The sequence below is a fragment of the Medicago sativa genome, chromosome 2 (genome assembly GCF_051527215.1).
Source record: "Medicago sativa cultivar Bolivia chromosome 2, Bolivia_mono, whole genome shotgun sequence".
NCBI classification, from domain to species: Eukaryota; Viridiplantae; Streptophyta; class Magnoliopsida; order Fabales; family Fabaceae; genus Medicago; species Medicago sativa.
Genome location: NC_140750.1, coordinates 72,281,067 through 72,302,637, shown reverse-complemented (window position 1 = coordinate 72,302,637; position 21,571 = coordinate 72,281,067). Strand labels below are relative to the sequence as shown.

The window sequence follows — 21,571 nt, the reverse complement described above, 5'->3', positions numbered from 1 at the left end:
CACTACATATACCACATATTGCTCCTAGACATTCATCTAGAAATATCCATACTCCTGCATATCTTCAAGATTATATATGCAATAATATTACTGCATCTACATACCCTATTTCTAATTACATTTCTCATCATCATTTATCTAATAATCATTCTTCTTTTGTCATGTCTTTACATACTCAACCTGAGCCCAAGACCTATGCAGAGGCTAGTAAGCTTGATTGTTGGAAACAGGCTATGCAAGTTGAACTCCAAGCTCTTGAGAAAACTGGGACTTGGAAACTGGTGGATCTGCCACCAAATGTGAAGCCTATTGGTTGCAGGTGGATTTATAAAGTGAAATTTCATGCTGATGGGACTGTTGAAAGATACAAGGCAAGATTGGTTGCTAAAGGCTACAATCAAATTGAGGGCTTGGACTATTTTGATACTTACTCTCCAGTTGCCAAGCTCACTACTGTGAGACTTGTTATTGCCTTGTCATCTATCCATAATTGGCATATACATCAACTTGATGTTAATAATGCCTTTTTACATGGAGATTTACAGGAAGATGTGTACATGGTGCTCCCTCCTGGCATCAAATCCACCAAACCAAATCAAGTCTGCAAATTAACCAAATCTCTTTATGGTTTGAAGCAGGCAAGCAGAAAGTGGTATGAAAAATTGACATCTGTACTGTATGATCAACACTACACTCAAGTTGCTTCTGATCATTCCCTTTTTGTTAAGAAAACTCCCACTTCATTCACTATTCTTCTGGTATATGTTGATGATATCATTCTGGCAGGCAACTCTCTCACTGAGTTTGCTCACATCAAGTCTATTTTGGACTCTTTATTCAAAATCAAAGACTTAGGTGTCTTGAAATATTTTATGGGCATTGAGGTTGCACATTCAAAGCTGGGCATTTCACTTTGCCAAAGAAAATACTGTCTAGATTTACTTGAAGATACTGAGAGTTTGGGATCTAAACCACTCTCCACACCTTCTGATTCCTCTCTTAAGCTTCATTCAGATTCAAGTGCACCATTTGAAGATGTTCCTGCCTACAGAAGATTAGTTGGGAGACTGCTTTATCTTAACAATACCAGACCTGACATTACATTCATCACTCAACAATTGAGTCAATTTTTATCTAAACCTACACAATCACATCATGCAGCAGCTCTTAGGGTTCTCAAGTATCTCAAAGGCTGTCTTGGTAAAGGCTTGTTCTTTCCCAGAAGTTCTTCCATCACATTACAAGGGTTTTCAGATGCAGACTGGGCTGGTTGCCTTGACACTAGAAGGTCCATATCTGGACAATGTTTCTTTTTGGGCAGTTCTTTGATCTCTTGGAGGACCAAGAAGCAAATCACTGTGTCAAGATCTTCTTCAGAGGCTGAGTATAGGGCTTTAGCATCTGCTACCTGTGAACTTCAGTGGATCTTATACATCCTCAAAGATTTGCACATCACTTGTTCCAAATTGCCAGTATTATATTGTGACAATCACAGTGCTATTCATATAGCAGCTAACCCTGTCTTTCATGAACGCACTAAGCATCTTGAAATTGACTGTCACCTCATTAGAGAAAAGTTACAAGCAGGGATCCTTAAGCTTCTGCCCATCTCTTCCCAGGATCAAGTGGCTGATTTCTTTACCAAAGCATTGCTTCCCAAGACTTTTCAGGCCTTTTTATCCAAGTTAGGGTTGATCAACATTTATCAACCTCCAACTTGTGGGGGGCTATTACAGACTGAAGAGAATGATTAGCTTTATGATGAGAATGATTAAGTTTAGACAATAACTTGCTGCGCAAGTAATAGAAGCTAGGGCTTTGTTATGATATTGCATGCACATACTATGATATGATGCTCCTTAGTTTGTCTATATAAACCTATTGTAATCATTCAATAATCAATGAGAATTCACTTTCATTCATTTTTCCTTGCTTCCTGATAACCTCCTCTTTTGTACATGATGAGATTTCAAGTCACACTCAACAATAAACTTATTTGGCATTGAGAGAAATATGACAACTATTATGTTCGAACATCCCACCATGCATGCCTCTGCGATAAAATTTCAAACCCCAAGAAGAATTTTCATAAAGCAGGAATTTGGATTGTTCCGATCTCGAAGAGTACTCAAAACTTTCATTATATTGGAGACTTGTATAAAATTAACATTCACTCAAAAATTATTTAGTGGGACGATGTGGTTGATATGGAAACATAGGAATAATATATCTTATAGGGTTGTGTATAAATTGGACCCGTAAGAAAATTGGTCCATCATGGACCACATTTTTCAATGGCTAGATTAGAGCATTCCTCTCAAATTTACCATGGTCTATATGTATTCAATCTAACTCATTTTAACTTTATCTCTAACACTACACTCACTCTCTCTATTAAATGAAAAATGATATTTAAACAATCAATTTGTGATAAAAAAAAAAAAATTTGTACTCACATTATATATATTTTTTCTATTGTTTTGATTCACATTATATTTTTTCTTTCTCTTTTTATTATTTTGATTTCCGTATCAATACATATTTTCTCTGTAAATTTATGATTGTTTCAAAAGTTTTATTTTGGTTGTCCAACTCTAAATATATTTTCGGTTGCACTCTTAATTGACAAAAATAGTCCTTACTTGTTTTTAAATTTTCAAGCACTGCCATTTTAAATTATCTATTTCATGCTATAGAAATTTCTTCTCTCAAAAAAAGAATTTTTTTTCTTTAACTGTAGGCTTATATATATTTCGTGCTGAATCGCTAAAAATATTTTATTCTGTATATATATTTCAAGAAAAGTTTCTTCAACCTCATTTTTGGACAACATAAGTCTCAAAAGAAAATTTGATGGCTTAGATACAAAAAAATAAATAAATTAATTCCTTGATCGTGTATCTGAATTATGAATACAACCAAGACCTTTTTTTTTGTTAGGATAAAAAAATACGTATGTTGTTCTTGGGTTAGAAAGAATATGCTAATCTTGAAAATAAAAATTTGGGGTTGTTCAAGTAATCTGCCTAGTTAGATTACCAAGTTTTTTTTTTAAAGGGTGATATATAAATGTCCTTTTATGTTATTTTACATATATCAGTTAGTTGAACCGTTATTTTTACCAAAAAGTTCAACGAGCTTATATATATTAATTTTTGTGAGTAAATATTAATTTAATATTATAATATAAAAGACATGTTAAATTATTAAATTTTAATTAATTAAGTATTAATGTATCTGATAAAAAAGCATAAAAATCATTAATTTATATCCTCTAAAAAAACAAGTATTAATCTGTATAAATTTTATTATGAATTAATAATATCATTTTATGTTATTTTACATTTATTAGTTAGTTAAACCATTAATTTTACTAGATACTTTACGTTGAAAAAAGAGAGAAAGCAAGAATATATTTTAAACAGTAAAGAAAATAATTAGATAGGTGAGGTGTATTGTGTTATTGTGCTTCCATATAATCCAATGGCTATAAAAATTGGTCCATTATGGACCAATACTTACACAGGTCCAAGCTAAATGGCACCATCTTATAGTTCTCACATGTTTATTGTAAATTATACCTACTAAGAAAATTCATCACTAAATGTCATTTTTCTGTAGGTAAAAGTTTTGAATACAACAATTTTGTTGTCAAGTATGCATAGTGCATAGCTAAATATTTACTTGTCTGTAAGTAAAAGTTATGTTTGAACCAATGCTCGTATATATAACTACAACTTAGGTGTCTGTCACTATAAGTGATGTCAAATTTTTTTTTCAATATTTTTTAAATCAAAATTATCAAGATTACAAGAGAGCCTCAAATTATCGGAGACCGCCTTTCATTTTTAAATAAATGTTGATTCACTTAATAAATGATTTAATACATATCTCACTAGATTGTTTTTCATTGAGCTTTAATTATAAACAAATTAAATAATAATAATATTCCTTCTTTAATTAATTATTAAATACTGAGAGAGAGATAAATGGTAAACAAAAAATATAGAAGTGAGAAAGAAATGCTATTTTATTTCAAATATTGGTTGAAAGTACAAAATAACCTAAAAAAAATAGGACAAGGTATAAAGTGACTACTCCTTTCCCATTCAGGGACCAAAGTGACTAATTCCCCATTTTTTCTAAATTTGTAAATTATCTTTATGTTTTACGTATGCATTATTTAATTTCACAAATTTCTTAATTTACACTTCGGAGGAGTTAAAAAACTCATAACTAAAGGACATAGTTTTTTCCTCATTGTAATTGTTTGACGCACGAAAATAATTATAATTAAGGGGTATTAATTGTTTATTCGACTAACTTTTAAGTTCAACAAAATATATATATATATATATATATATATATATATATATATATATATATATATATATATCACTACTTTCTTCTAATGACTTATTATGATCGGTACCAAGTTTTAAATGTACATCGGTGTTGGGTTGTGTTCATTTACCTTTATGTTGTAGTCACTTCGTTGTGTGGTCCTTTCAGGGTTGTCAATTTTGGGGACATTTGTATTTCTTGGTGGTCCTTTTTCGTTTACTTTTATGTTGTAGTCACTTCAGTGTGTGGTCCTTTCAAGGTTGTCAATTTTGGGGACATTTGTATTTCTTGGTTGCATTTTGAACTAAACTATTTGACAAATTTAAAATAACTGAATCAAACCATTTGCATTTCGAAACGAATTGAACTGTTCTAAACTGAATCGAAAAAGTCACTAACCCAAGAGTCTTCTCTTTTGGTTTCTCAATATTCATATTTTTCCACTGAAAATTGATGTAGAGTATTACGCACACAACATACAGTTGTTTATGCCCACCACGACATGCCCATACGTGGGCACGCCCCCCCACACGTGACATGGTGTTGATAATTAGCAAACCCAAACAACATAAAAAATGACCATGTGCCCAACACATGGTACCACTCGTCCTGCACATGGGACATGGGCCATCCAAAAGAAACAGCTTTTTCAAAACCTTCTCTTTTGGGCATGATGAGATTTCAAGTCACACTCAACAATAAACTTATTTGGCATTAAGAGAAATATGGCAACTACTATGTTCGAACATCCCACCATGCCTCTGCAATAAAAATTTCAAACCCCAAGAAGAATTTTCATAAAGCAGGAATGTTGATATTTGGAATAAAATTTGGATTGTTCCGATCTCGAAGGTATCACTTTTGATATCGATAATCTATTTATGCATAGTCCAGCTGTTTGCTCAACAATTATTTGGTGTGGCAATGCGGTTGATATGGAAATATAGGAATAATATTGTGTTCAACCAGATTCTTTTTGACCCCGTTAATATATCTCATAGTTCTCACATGTTTGTTGTAAAGAATTTAACTGTGCCAATCTTTTCCTTCTAAGTCTGTTGTTGATAATCAAACTATGATAAAGTGGTCTTCTCACATGTTTGTCGAGGATCTATCAAAATTAATGTCGATGCATGGTGTTTCGGGGGAAGGTAAAATGGATGGGGATTTGTCAAAACAAAAAAAATGAAAAAGAGAACATTTTTTAGGGGAAAAAGAGAATTAAATTGTTTTAAAAAAATATTATACCTTTCATTAGGGCAGGCCTAGTGCAAGTGCAACAAGGCTCTTGGCCTATGAAACCAACATACATGATACAATATGGATACTATACGGCACCGATATGTCGATACGGAAAAATTTTAAAATTCAAGATACGATACAGCTGTGATAATTCAATAGAAAAAAATTAAACTACATATTAAAACTTAAAATACAAAATATGGAATAAAACTCAAAAGCAAAAAAATTGGCGCAAAACCTAGACTAAACAGACATAGGAAACCGATAAATAATATTCTTCTTTAATTAATTATTAAATATTGAGAGAGAGAGAGAGAGAGAGATAGAGAGAGAGAGAGAGAGAGAGAGAGAGAGAGATAAATGGTAAACAAAAAATATAGAAGTGAGAAAGAAATGCTATTTTATTTCAAATATTGGTTGAAAGTACAAAATAACCTAAAAAAAAAAAAAATAGGACAAGGTAGGAATCAAATGACATTAATAATGTGAGTGATTCTTGGATGGTTGCATGACCAAACAAATTGACACTTAGACACATCCAATCGAAATCTGACACCTCATACATATCTAAATAAAAATAATAAATAATTACATCAAAGGGAGAGAGTTCTCTCAAAAAAAATATCAAAGGGAGAGAGTATTTGACATTAGAGTGTATTATCTACATGTCATTTTCAAAAGATTAAACCACCACATTACTGTAACAATTTATTCTGCAATATGGCTCCAAAATTCTACATCGTACTCAGAACTAAAGTATTCATGTTCACATGACTCTGCAGGAAATAGTGTAGCTTCTTCACTTGGAGGGACATAAAAACTGTTTATACAATCATTCTCACTCAGTCTCCATGAATAATGCATCCATTAAAGGAAGGTCATTTTCATCAAGAACAAAATTTTCATGTGATGTTGTGGAAGTAACATTTTCCATTGTAAGGTGATTATGGAGGACATGTGAACTGTCTATCATATAAGGCTCTGACCAGAAATTCTCACTCAAATCCTCTATGAATGCATCCATAAAATGAAGGTCATTGTCATCAAGAATTGGATTCTCATATGATATTGTGGTAGATGCAGTATCCATTGTTATGCAAGAGAATGCACTTGAAGATGGTTGTGAAGACAATCGACTTGCAATATTAGGATCATTGTTCTCTAAAACTCCTTCAAGTTTATTGGCATAGCAAGTGTCTATCATATATGGCTCAGTCAAAAAATTCTCACTCACAGTCTCCATGAATAATGCATCCATAAAAGGAAGGTCATTGCCATCAAAAACTGAATTTTCATGTGATATAGTGGAAGCTAAATTTTCTGTTGTTATGCAAGAGAATCCGCTTGAAGATGGTTGCGAAGATAGTGAACTCGTAATATTGGCATCGATGTTGTTCTCAAAAACTCCTTCAAGTTTCTTGGTTTCTTCCATTGGAGGGTGATTATGAGGGACATATGAATTGTTTACCATATGTGGCTCTGTCCAAAAATTCTCACAAAAATTGTCCATGTATGTTTCCATAAAAGAAAGGTCACTATCATCAAAAATTGCAGTTTCCATTGTTATGCAAGACAAATCGCTTGAAGCTGGTTGTGAAGATATTTGATTTGCAATATTAGGATCATTGTTGTTCTCTAAAACTCCATCAAATTTATTGGCTTCTTCCAATATAGGGTGATTATTTGAATTTGAATCTTTGGCTTTTCTCCTTCCACGCTTAGACTTAATATTCTTTATAAAACGCTTCTTCAAGGTAGTGTGCCAGTGATTCTTTACCTCATTATCGGTTCTCCCCGGTAAATTTGAAGCAATCACGGTCCATCTGCACTTTATAAATCATTTGATCATCATATATTTAAAATAAATCAACTCTCCTAATAATTTAAAATATTAATAAGTGAAAACACTTTTTTTTGAAGGAAGGTGAAAACACCTTATAATTTTAACTTTATCCATCTGTATTAGAACTTTCAAAAATTACATAAATAACATAGGATAACTAATTTAGTTTTTCTTTTAAGAAGTTAAATAGAATTCTCTTACAAAGGTAGTGTTGTCATTTTGCTTATCTGACTTTTATAATAGAACTGTTTGTTACCCCTATGATTTTTTTTTTCAAATTTGAAATTGTTTATTTGGTAGTGTCAATGAATTACTTTAAATTGTATAAAATTATTTCATTAAATTTTAGGAAAAATATCAAAAATTATTTTGGAAAAAATATATAATTGTTATCATGAATGCTCAAATACATAATAGAATAAGCATTTATGTTGTTCATATCCCATCTCATCCATTGAGTTTCTTGTCTTATTCTCTCTATTTTATGTTAACCACCAAACGAACCCTAAAGAGATACCTTCTTTGGTCTTGAATATAAGTCAAATCATATAAATTTAAGTTAATCTAAAAATGATAGTTAATTTCATTTAACTTTCTTGATATTGATAAAAAAAATAGTTTTATTTTTTAAACTACTTTTTATTGAAACTTTTTGCATGTAAATAAAAAAATTATTGTACACAAAAATCTAAATTAATTTAAGGGTGTAAATAAAAAAATTACTGTAAACCAGTTGAATGGTGAGAAGTTAGTTAAGATTTACTTCTATTAAGCACCACCAAATGTGAATGTTTTGTTTCTTATATAACATTCAGTTAGATAACAAATAAATCTTGGCACTTAGGAAAGTTTCACATATTAGAGTGGTGGAAAAATTAATATCTAATCACATACCTCTCTAACAAATAGAGAAATTTTGTAAGATGTGAAATATGTCTAACCTTAGGTGATCACATAAAGAAGGCTAATAGAGTTCCAATAATATCAAATGGCATAATATATCAAAAGGTTACAAGAGAATGTATATAAAAGTGAATGGACATTACTAACTTAGAAACATAAATGAGTCAATAATAAGTATAGGCTTATTATCTAACATCTCCCTTCAAACTCACGATGCAACAACAAATAGCATCGAGAGTTTGTCAAACAAAAAATAAAAAACATACTCAATCATATAAACTTAAAATATACTACCCATCAAGCCAAAGCTTTGAGCTTATTACAAAATTAACCCTAAAAATTAACTAAACAAACTAATAGTGTAACCAACTAGAGGACCACTTATACCATTAGCCATAGAGAGAAGCATCAGCCAAATGGGAAGAATCAACAAAGACAAAAGCAATGATCAATGAGAGAGAACTAACAGATAGAAGATCGAAATCAAACTAATTAAATCCAAATCAAATAATCCCAATTTAAACCATATAGAAGAACCAGTAGGGATATGCAACCAAAATAGAAGAACAAATATATATATATATATATATATATATATATATATATATATATATATAGAGAGAGAGAGAGAGAGAGAGAGAGAGAGAGAGAGAATATCAAGCAGAAGAATCGATGTTGTGAGAATCAATCCAAAAAAAAGCCACTAAAGTGAGAAATCTAATCAAACTAAATAATCAATCAATCAATCAAATGTAGAAACCAACATTGAGAAGAAAGATTAGAGAAGACAAAACAACCAAAGAGAAGAATCAACACAGAGAGAAACCAAGGAGGGAGGGAGGGAGAGAGAGAGACAAAAAAATTCAAATATGTCTTCAACAAGGATTTTTCACAAACACATTATGGGCAATAACTTGACTTACCAAATTATCCAAAAGAATCAATAGAGTTCTTTACAAATCTACTAACTTACAAAATAAAAGGGCCAATAGCATAAGCTCAATCTTATTATCAAACAATTGGTATATCAATGGGGTTGATGGTGGATCTATGTAGCGGTTTTTGTATAGAAAGCATTCCTAACGATATGGAGGTCATGTGACTTGTTCTATTGGTTGTTGCTAACAATGATACAAATCAAGGTTGTCTGATTCAAATTTTTATTTCAAATCATTTTGCCTAGAAAAAATCTACTCATAAACTCTGACTCGTAAAATCGTACGAGTTTACCTAAAAGTAAAGTTATATTAAAATTATTATATATACATGACATATATACTAATATAATATTGTAAATAGGTAAATATGTCAATAGTTAAAAATATTAACTTAATTATAAATTCAAAGTATATATAATCTCCAAAATAAAGCGTAATGTTCAACCTTGTATAAAAATACACAAAATTATCCCACATAATCATAAAATCATCCAACAAACAATCAAAAATATAAGTTTCATGAGTTGTTAGTAAAACTATAATAATAAAAACTAAAGTTAAAGTTTCACCAATTCACAATAATGTGTTTGGTTCGGTCGTTTAAGTGTAATCTATGGAAGATGAGTTGTTTGGTTATTGAAAGCAGTGCATTTCCACACGTTTAATGAGCTTATGGGTCGGAAAGAAGAAGAAAAATTGGACCACAAAAAAGGCTCTTTTATAAGTAAAATCAAAAACTCAGTTAAAGTCAAATGAATTTATCCGATTTCACTGATTTTGTTGGGAGTTAAACCGCCCAATCTGCAAGCTCTGATTTCACTGTAAACGAGTTTACCACCGATTCACACTTAAAAACGCAAACTCACTTGAGTTTACGAGTTAACACTAGAGTTTGAGAAAAATACAAATACATATGTAGTGTCACCATTCAATAGCTATGAGGGAAACATAACTAAGTTTGTTTTTTCAAAGTGGGGCTGTCAAGTGTACAAACGGAGACATACACTATACATATTTGGCATAGATTAAACATTTGCTATTTAAGAGAGGCAATCTATGAGAATGGCAAGCCATGGTAGCAAAATGGAAGAAAACAAAAAAAAATAATTCATTGTTGGCTGATAACAATTTCGGGTTGGGTAGTAATCATAGTGTAATGTTATTTGAGATAATGAATAAATTATATTGAAATGTTTCTATATATGAAGGCAAGAGGCATCAAACCACAAAAGTATGTTAATTTATTCTCTTTGAGGTGCGTTGTTTGTGTTCATAAAAAATCCATGGGTTAGGCCATGATAGAGTGTTGATATGTTGATACCTATTACCCAGTTTTTCATGAAGTTTGATGATAATCTCTTCTTCTTGTTGATTAAAGTTCCCTCTTTTGATATTTGGCCTCAGATAGTTCATCCACCTTAGTCTACAGCTCTTCCCACACCTTTCAAGCCCTGAAAACAATTCTCTCGAGTTTAAAGGATTGAATTACAAGATAGAAGAAAACCAATTTACACATTAATTATTAAGAATAATTATCTTTATGGAGAATTCTTTGCAGTATCCTGGAGTTCTGTTGGAACAAGTATCCTGTGAGAAAATTAATTTAAAATTTAAATTTATTTCAAAATAATTTTTTTAAATTAAAATAATTAAATATTAAAAGTAACATACGACATTGAATGATTGGTCATTGGAGTAACATGTAAGAGATACCTATCCAACGAAAATTTATGATATTATAGTGTTCACCTTTTCTTATACTATACCTGCAAATTTAGGTAGTTGTCGCCAATTCCAACAGCCATACCTAGTTACATAAGCAATCAACTTTTTGTCTTCCTCATGAGTCCAAGTGCCTTTTCTCAATCCATTATTGTCACAAGGGGTTCTCACCATGGTCTCTAAAGGCTGGTAGCTAGCTTTTGTACTACTACTACTACCACCAAATTCTTGGTGTGTGCCTGTGTAGTGTGGGTGTGTGTGCTGTTCTATATATAGGGAGAATAATTGGAGGAGTGGCTCAGGTGTTCACAACTAAAATAAAACGTGTGGCTGCACGGATCCTAAATATCTTTTTGTGTAGTTATTATGGAATCCTATAAGTTTAGAACATTTTAAAGGTGACAAGCTAAATTATGGTTTATAGTTTAAAAACTTGCATAACAAAAAAGAATTGATAACCTAGAGCAGAGCAGCGATCGAGCCAAGAATTTTATGGAGTCCGGGCAAAATTTTAACCGCAAATTCATATGTGACATAATATATAAATAGTCATAAATCGAAATAAAAGAGGATCGTCATTTCATCAATAATAGTACAATTTGAAATAAGAGAGATGAAACATAGTCTGTCAATAGTGTGCTAAATAAAATTAGGAGGTAAGTGTCATTTCTGAGACCTCTTTGCGGTGAATGTTCGAATAATATCAACATCATCAAGTGACTTGAATATCTTCCACTCGGTGTAACATATCATCAAGTCATTGAACCACACATCGTTGATATTGTTGGTAACAATTCTTTCTCACGAGCTTATAAGATTATTTTACTAGCTTATTGACATGACTTGACAACTGGTGGACTTCCAACTTTTGTTGATGTTTGTAACAGCTTTGGTGCACCTGCTATTGTTTTTTTTTTAAACAAAGTGCACCCGTTATTGTTGAAGATCCACAAATTAGAAATTAAAATCTCATTTATTATGCCATGTTGTAGAAGTGATCGTAAGTTTTTTTAAGTATGAAGTGATTGTAAATTGTAACTTGATAGTATGTCATTTTGTCTAATAAGCTATTATGAATAGTGATTCAAATTTTGTTACCATAAATTAAATGAGCAATGGAGTATATATAAATTTTGATTTTTGTGAGTATTGAGTATTGGTTTGGGTTAATGGTATAATAGTTCATAGTTAGGGAGAATTATTCTAGTTTAGGTCACTTCAAGAAATTATTCTAAAAGTTGATTATAGTAATCAATTTCAAATTCCAATGATATTGATTATAATATTTTATTATATTGTTTAAACTAATTTTAGTGGTAATTTTATGAATTATTCATTTTTAGAATTCATTGTAGAATAGAAAATATAAAATAAAACAATGATAAGTTTTAGTGACAGACACAACCGTAGATAGAGGTCCTTAATGTTTTTAAAATGGTATCAAAGTCAAATTAATTTCTTGTAGTGATACAAAGAAAGTATTGGTTGAGCCCGGGCATGTGTCCAGGCTTGCCGGGTGGTAAAACCGCCTTTGACCTAGAGGATTGCTTATATTATTTATAAGTATAATGTTAAGAGCAAGTGATTGGATAAAAATGTTTATTGTAAATTAATAATCGATGTCTTTCAACCGATTGCATTTAAATTCTTGATTATGTTTACATCTTATGTAAAATCTTGATCAATGACAAGATTGTATTTTATCCTACGTCGGAAAGCTCATGAGATAATTCATATCTCACCTCATCTTGATTTCCATTTTTCTGATATAAGTCATTTTAAAGTATCATCAAAGGATCACAATGAGAGTCTAGTTTCAGAGTCTTTCCACATTGTTTTATTTTGTTCAAAATTGTTGTTATTTTTGTAATTTTGTAAACGTATCGTGTAATTCAAGTTATTTAATGTTATTTTAATTGAAGTTTCTAGTTTTTTTTTTTTTTGAAGGAATTGAAGTTTCTAGTTAAAATTTTAAAGTTGGTTCTTATTTGTTCAAAATCGATAACTATCATTTCATCACGAACTTATAATTTACAAGTTTATGATTTATTTTTCAGACATTAGTTTAAATAACATTTGACCTTATGTCTTATCAAAAATTTGTTTCTATCCCTTTAAAAAAAATTGTTGAGGGGAGCCCTTTATAATTTTTTATAAATTAAAATAAAATATGTTTCATGTTTCGTTTATATATATTGTTACGTTGTTGTCAAAAGAATGTGACATTTATAATATATATATATATATATATATATATACACACACACACACATGTGTTTATAGTTTATAATTTTATTATTAGGTTTATAATTTAAAATGAATAGATGGAAACATATTTTACAGTTACGTTTTTTACAAGTATAAGAATATAAAATGAATAAAATTTAAAATTAAATTTCAGGGGAAAAAATAATTTAATAATATATGAAATATATATTAAATTTATAGATTAAATTACTAAATTCTAAGTTGTTGAACCTCAAAAAATATTTTAAATATTAAGCTTAGTTTTTTTAATATTTCGCTTAGTTTTTAATCTCATTTGGTTCTCTTATAGAATTAAGCTTCATACTTTCTGGTGGCTGAAAGCAAACCGCACCCTTGGTTTTAAGTATCACTCGTGGTGGCTTAATCCTCTTCATTGTCTTGGGATCTTTTTGTAATGAGCTTCATTTTGCTTTTGTTCCTTTTATCATATTGTTGATGTAATTGTTTTGACTTTCCTGTTTTAATTTCAAGCACTCCTTGTGCTTGAATTCTCAGATTTTGTGAGTAATGAAATTTCATTTTAACTTCTTAAAAAAAAATTATGAAATAAAAATCAAAATTTATGACATCTCTTTGAGAAAAATCAAAATCAAAATTTCATAAAAACATGTTTATGTTAGAGAGTGATTTCATATTATCCCCCTAAATTTCACTAATTTTTGTTTTTTAGTAGTATACATAAAAGAGAATTTTAGTATAAAAGAGAATTGAAAGTTTGAAAATTTTGAAATGAATATCACTGTCGTATGAACATGGATAGAAGAATGATGGTCACAAAATGTATTTGTGCCATTTATGAGATTTTTTTTTTCCGAAAAGTAATATAGAGTGGTACACACAACGATTTTGGTGTTTTTGAAGGGAGTTAAATGTAAATATTTTTATAAATGTTCTTTGAGTCAAAATCATTCATGCTGATGGTAAACTTAAAGGAATGCTTAAAAGGGTTCCACATGAAAGTTGTGTATACAAATCACTTATTTATTTATTTTTAGTGAAAGTGTCTAAGAAAGACCCAAACACTCTAAACAACACTTACATAAAAAAAATCACTAAATGAGTCTCACTTCTAAAAAAAAAAAGTACAATGGGACCAACATATACTTATTTGGGTTAAATATATTTTTGATCTTTATAAATATATCCAATTTTCGTTTTAGTCTTTCTAAAAAATTTCTTCTGACTTTTAGTCCTTATAAAACTTTCAAACACCACCGTTGGTCCCTATTTTTAAGCCAACTCATGTATTTTTTAATGAAATTATGTAAAAATGTGTAGTATATTGTAAAAATCTCTCCCTTAAAAAATTAGAATTTTTTAACAAAACATGAATTAAATATGAATTTTTAACCTCCAAAAACATAAAAATTTATAATTAATTCATGTTTTGTTTAAAAATTCTATTTTTTTTTGTGAGAGATTCTTATATTATTATAAAAAAAATCTAGACCTTTTTTTTCAAAAATATGAATTATACATATGACTTTACTTAAAAGGAGGGACCAAAAGTGAAAATTGAAAATTTTTGGAGGACTAAGGTACCGTTTGGCCCGACTTTTTTTTAGATTTAAAGCTACTTCATAATTAAGGCAATATATAAGTCCTTTAATAATAAAGTTAAAGTTGTTTGGCAATTTTATATTTTTTTTAACTTTAAAAGCTATCCTTAAACTAATAATTGTTTGTTGAATTTTTTATAATTATTTTATTAAAAGTCTTGATCATAAAAATATATAATAATGAATAATATATTTAACAAATTCAAAATTTTAAAAAAAAAATATATTTAAAACTGACTTGTTTTATAATGATTTTTATAAAGATTCAATGATTTTCTAAAACAAAATAAAAAAAATATTATGAATTTTGTACAACAGGTAAATAAAAATAAAAATTAATTTTATTAAACACATACAAAATATTTTACAAGATTAATTATTTGAAAAAAAATCAATAATATATTATCTGTAGACTCTAACTATAATTTTTATTTTACAAGAATAACTATAATGTTATATTCTATCTTATATTTTGTAAAATAAAACTATAATAGTGCATGTGTGTTATATTTTAATGATATTATAAAGTATGGTTTTATGAAATAATTATTTTGTAACATTAAACCATTTTTTGAATATGATTATAAACCTTCATTGTCATATATTATATTTCAGATGAATATGATAACATATTTTTAGTTGTAATATCTTTTTAAAAATATAATACAATAACATAGTTCTTTTTTCTGAAAGGAATAGCATAGATATTTATTATCATTATAAAAAAAAAGTGTTATTATAATATAACCATTCAAAGTAAAAAGTAATATATCAATATATGTAACATAAGATGTGTTTACGTTGTCACCAAAAAAATGTGGATATTTTTTTGGTAGTGTAAAAAAAATGTGGATATTGTAAGTAATATATCACCGTTTCCAATATGTAAAAGGTTAAAATAATAAAATTGTGAATGGTTGGGGTGGGTGTCGAAGGGGGATCCAAGAAAAAAAGTAGGCGAGAGGCTTTGAAAAGTAGCTATTTATAACTTTTTTTCCATGTTACATATGCATTGTTTTTCTTCATTGAAAAAAAGTCCTTAAATTATGTAGAGCTTTTATCATTTTGTGTTTGGCCAAACTTCTACTTAAAGTTAGAAGAGAAGTCATAAAAAAGTTGGGCCAAACAGTACCTAAAAGTGGAAGATAATTTTTAGAAGGATTAAAACAAAAAGTTGATATATTTATAAGAACTAAGGTACCGTTTGGCCCGACTTTTTTTTAGATTTAAAGCTACTTCATAATTAAGGCAATATATAAGTCCTTTAATAATAAAGTTAAAGTTGTTTGGCAATTTTATATTTTTTTTAACTTTAAAAGCTATCCTTAAACTAATAATTGTTTGTTGAATTTTTTATAATTATTTTATTAAAAGTCTTGATCATAAAAATATATAATAATGAATAATATATTTAACAAATTCAAAATTTTAAAAAAAAAATATATTTAAAACTGACTTGTTTTATAATGATTTTTATAAAGATTCAATGATTTTCTAAAACAAAATAAAAAAAATATTATGAATTTTGTACAACAGGTAAATAAAAATAAAAATTAATTTTATTAAACACATACAAAATATTTTACAAGATTAATTATTTGAAAAAAAATCAATAATATATTATCTGTAGACTCTAACTATAATTTTTATTTTACAAGAATAACTATAATGTTATATTCTATCTTATATTTTGTAAAATAAAACTATAATAGTGCATGTGTGTTATATTTTAATGATATTATAAAGTATGGTTTTATGAAATAATTATTTTGTAACATTAAACCATTTTTTGAATATGATTATAAACCTTCATTGTCATATATTATATTTCAGATGAATATGATAACATATTTTTAGTTGTAATATCTTTTTAAAAATATAATACAATAACATAGTTCTTTTTTCTGAAAGGAATAGCATAGATATTTATTATCATTATAAAAAAAAAGTGTTATTATAATATAACCATTCAAAGTAAAAAGTAATATATCAATATATGTAACATAAGATGTGTTTACGTTGTCACCAAAAAAATGTGGATATTTTTTTGGTAGTGTAAAAAAAATGTGGATATTGTAAGTAATATATCACCGTTTCCAATATGTAAAAGGTTAAAATAATAAAATTGTGAATGGTTGGGGTGGGTGTCGAAGGGGGATCCAAGAAAAAAAGTAGGCGAGAGGCTTTGAAAAGTAGCTATTTATAACTTTTTTTCCATGTTACATATGCATTGTTTTTCTTCATTGAAAAAAAGTCCTTAAATTATGTAGAGCTTTTATCATTTTGTGTTTGGCCAAACTTCTACTTAAAGTTAGAAGAGAAGTCATAAAAAAGTTGGGCCAAACAGTACCTAAAAACACATTTAGCCCTACTTATTTTGTTTCTTATTTTCACTTTGGAGCTTGCATGTCATAGTCTCTGTATAGATGATCGTAACTAATAAATACTATTTTGGCTTAATTACACTTTTGGTCCTCGTGTTTTGGCCAACTCGCGAAATTGGTCCTGCCGTTTTAAAATAGGACAAAATTGTCCTTCATTTATCATTTTTGTTGCACTTTTGGTCCTACCCCCCATTTTTTCCTCCAAAAACGCAGTTGTGGCAAATGAAGGCCTATGTGGCATTGCCAATTTGGAAAATGACATTTACATGTCATTAAAAAAGTTATTTTTAATTTAAAAATACAATTTAAACATTTTTTAAATTAAAAAAAAATTCCTCCTTCTCTCAATCCAGATCTATTATCTCCCCCCAAACCCCTTTTTCTTCACAAATTTTTCCTTCCTTACCTCTCATGCTCTCTCTTCTCCATCGGATATCATTCCCCCTTCTATCATCTTCATTGCATTATCCTCCTTCTCTTTCACTTTTGCCTTCTCCTTCACCCTCTTCTCATTCTTACTCCATTTTTGCATTTATTTTTGTTCTCTCATAATCAAACAATACAAAGCCCAAAACACACGTGACTTCAATTTCTTTTTACTCTAAATCCCAATCTGAAACCCTAATTTTGACCAAAATAAGGCTAATTATAAAAAAAAAATTAGGGAAGATGAAAATTGAACAGTGTCGAATGAAACTAGAAGCACCAATTTGAGACTTGAAGAGTTAGGAGTTAGGGTTTATAGCAGAAGAGGGGATCTGGATTTGATGTAAAAGCGACGGTGTAGCAGAAGAGGGAATGGAATAGCGACGCGGTGGCGTTGGCTGTTATCCAACGGGAATGGAACTGATTTTCTGGAAAGAGATAGATCCGGCGGTGTTGTGCTTGCTGATGGGTTTCTAAAGCTTGAGAAATTGAAGTTGATTTGGTGTTCTAATGTTACTAGTCTTGGATTGTCTTCTCTTGCTTCCAAACATGCTTCTTTGAAATCTTTGAAATCATGTCTTCACTTGCTATTCTTGTCCTTCACACAAAGTTTGTTTTTTTAATTTGTTTTAGTTGTTGTTTGAGAACAGATGAAGTTGGTGATGAGAATGGATGGATTTTGGTTTGATTTTGTGTTTGTTGATGCTGTACGAATTATGTGAAGGATTTGATGAATTTTCTTTTGTTCTTGGCAAGCTTTATTATTGTCATTAGTTAGATCTAATTTAAATTAATAAAACAAATGATAAGTTATTAGATAGAGATGATGGTGAAAAACATGTTGAGGTTAATGAGGTTAAAGATAGTGATGAAGAGGAAGAAGATGGTGTTGAGGATGATGATGAGAAGTAAGAATATTGTAATTTAGTTTTATTTATTTTTAACAAATTAATTTAGTTAAATTGTAATTTTAAATATTTATTTATTTATTTGATGACATGGAGACTGTTTTTTCCACATGTCTTTTGCCACATCTTCCCTTTTCTTGCCAACTCATTAAAAAATGTGACACATAAGCGTTTTTGAAGGCCAAATAGGGGGTAAGGACCAAAAGTGCAACAAAAATGATAACTGAAGGACAGTTTTGTCCTGTTTTAAAAGGGCAGGACCAATTTCGCGAGTTGGCCAAAACACGATGACCAAAAGTAATTAAGCCTACTATTTTTCCTCCTCCTTCAATGAAGGTCTTTAATAGGTTATATCTCTATTAGGTAAATGACTCTCCGTTAGAGGTGCTCTAATAGTTGCCTATTTTTTCTCCTCCATTAATGGAAGTCCTTAAGATATAGTAGTCTCAGTTAGGAAAGGAATCTCCATTGGAGATCCTCTATTTATCTAAAAAAAAAAATCCAAAATACAGGAAAAATAGCTAGGCGGAATTTTCTCAAATTTCGAAATAAGTGAAATAAAGACAAAATTACTCTCAAAGTCCTTTATTTTATTTAATTGTAACATATGGGTCATTTTTCTATTTTATTTTTCAGTTTAGTTTCTTTATCTTATAAAATGTGCACGGAATTGTCCCGTAAGTGTAGCTCAGTTGGTAGCTACCAAGGATAATTTGTGCCGGGGCCGGGGTTTGAACCCCGGATTCCCCACTTCTCCTCACATAATGTGTGTGAATCTAACTACTAGGCTGCTAGGTTACTTGACTCCTCACATAATGTGTGTGAATCTAACTACTAGGCTGCTAGGCTCATATAATGTGTGTGAATCTAACTACTAGGCTGCTAGGCTACTTGACAAAAAAAATGTGCACTGAATTATCTTTTGTTTATTTTTTTGCTTAAAAATGTTGAAGTATCTGTGACTTGGCAACAATGTCACCATTTTCTTATTACTATTTTTTCCACATAATTATTTCAAAAAGAAATTAAAAATTCTAACAATCTTCATTTACTTGCCTCTTTAGCTTCATCTTTAGCCTAAAAAAACTCATATCCACGGTCTAAAAACCCAAAAACAAAAAATCCTAAAAATCTTTAAGTTTTTATTTATTCTCCTTGCAAAAGAGCTAACCAATCTAATTGAATTTGTGTTTCAACTTGACAATAATCCAAAAAAGCGAGGGAGTTTTTTTTTAGTGGGAGCATTGGTTAGAGGAAGGAATTTTGAAGGATAGATTCAATCATTTTTTTATCTTTCTGAAAAATGAAATGGCAACTGTGGCATACATGTTTTTGTTAGGTTGGGAGAGGGGGCGATGCTTGGAAATGGTGTAGGAGATTATTGGCTTGGGAGGAGGAATTGGAGAGTGAATGTTGTGCGCTTTTATTACCAATTGTTTTGTCTGCTAGTGTAACTGACATGTGGATTTGACAACTTCATGTCTCTTCAAAATACAATGTTACTAGTGTTTACAATTATTTGACTTCAAGGGCTCAACCTTTAAACAATGATCACATTACGCTAATTTGGCACAAGAAGGTTCCTTTAAAAGTCAACATTTTCGCTTGGCGTTTATTACGCAATTGCATTCCAACAACAGACAACTCAATCGGGAGAATCATTCTTCAACCGAATTCGTATTATTGCTCATGTGGCTACAACTTTCAAGAAGACATCGATCATTTGTTCTTGACTTGCGATTTTTTTGGTCAAATTTGGTATGCAATTTATACTTGGCTAGGATTGGTTTCAATCAACCCAGAGCATGTAAAGGATCACATTCTTTAGTTCAGATCCCTAGAGGGATTCTCAAAAAACATTGGCTATACTTTTTATTTGATATGGCTTTCTTGTGTTTGGACTGTTTGGCGTGACAAAAATACTAGAGTTTTTCAACAAAAGGGGGACTCCATTAATCAACTTATAGAAAACATATGTGTATGATAGGAACCAAATTTGGGAGATTTTGGTTTTAGATATGAGAAATTTTCAACTTTAAATCATCGATTTGGCTAGATTTGGGATGAACATCGTTGTTAATCTTCTCGAGTCATATTTAGGTTATTTTATTTTAGGCTTAAATGCATTTGTTATCCCTTAACTTTTAAAAAATTGCGATTTTGGCCTCGTAACAAAAAAATAACAATTTTACCCTAAATTTTACAAAATGTTGCAAAGTTGCTCATAAGACGCCACATGTCCCAAAACAAGGGGTCAAAATCGCAACATTTTGTAAAAATAAGGGGCCAAAAAAGACTATTTCCCTAAAGATAGAGGGCAAAAGGAGAATATTTTTCTAAAGCTAGAGGATCAAAAAAACATATTTTCCTAACTATAAAGGGAAAAAAATATTAGGGGTAAAAAATGCATTTAAGACTTTAATTTATTATTAATATAATACGAAAATAAGAAATAAAGAAATCTGACTTAACTGTCAGTACACACATCAACATTTTTAATACACATAAACGTTTTTTAAACAAAAAATCGAAAAAAAAAAGGATAAATTTATGCATGTTTTAATGGATAAATGACATAAACAAGAAAAAGAATTAAATAAAGAATATAAGTGATACCAATAAATAAGATAAAAGTCTTCGATAATTTTGTCTAAAATTTTTTTTTTTAGGAAAATTTTGTCTAAAATAAATGGCATCAAGTATTAGAAAAATACGAGTCGCAATCGAAGGTTTTGGTCTTTTTCAAAAGCTCCACATAGGTGATGCGAAAGTTCCTTGGAGTAGATGATGATTTAGAAGCTCTTAATTTGCACGTTTTCTTCCATTCAAGTATAAGCCACTTATTTTTTTCAAGATATTTTGCTATATATTGTTTGGCATAGCCTCCTCCTTTAACGATGAGAGGGGCTCAAAATAAGATAGGCCAAACACCCTCGTGTTAGTGTGTGTGGTGTGTTGTTCTCTTAGAGAGGATAATTGGATGAGACAGTGACATTGTACTAATTTCTTCTCTTATTTTATACTCCCTCCGTTT

At 29.8% G+C, this 21,571-nt stretch overlaps 1 protein-coding gene across 2 annotated transcripts; it reads right to left on the bottom strand.

Annotated features, from left to right (window-relative positions):
* Positions 1–6,123: 6,123 nt before the first annotated feature.
* On the bottom strand, positions 6,124–11,275 carry LOC146950428 (uncharacterized). Of its 2 annotated transcripts, none has more exons than XM_085746354.1 (4): positions 11,037–11,275; positions 10,592–10,721; positions 6,447–7,409; positions 6,124–6,376 (listed from the first exon to the last, which is right to left on the bottom strand). In XM_085746354.1, the coding sequence occupies exons 1-4, from the start codon at positions 11,164–11,166 to the stop codon at positions 6,295–6,297; spliced, it is 1,305 nt and encodes a 434-aa protein (XP_085602480.1). In that variant the 5' UTR covers positions 11,167–11,275; the 3' UTR covers positions 6,124–6,294. The 2 variants fall into 2 exon arrangements, with proteins under 2 accessions (XP_085602480.1, XP_085602481.1); XM_085746355.1 differs by having other exon boundaries at positions 6,209–6,423; positions 6,542–7,409.
* Positions 11,276–21,571: the final 10,296 nt, after the last annotated feature.

Coding starts and splice junctions, on each gene's coding strand:
- LOC146950428 (XM_085746354.1), bottom strand. CDS start 11,166: ATGGTGAGAACCCCTTGTGACAATAATGGATTGAGAAAAGGCACTTGG. Junction 10,722..11,036: donor ACAACTACCTAAATTTGCAG/GTATAGTATAAG, acceptor AATTGTTTTCAG/GGCTTGAAAGGTGTGGGAAG. Junction 7,410..10,591: donor CATGAAAAACTGGGTAATAG/GTATCAACATAT, acceptor TATAAAGTGCAG/ATGGACCGTGATTGCTTCAA.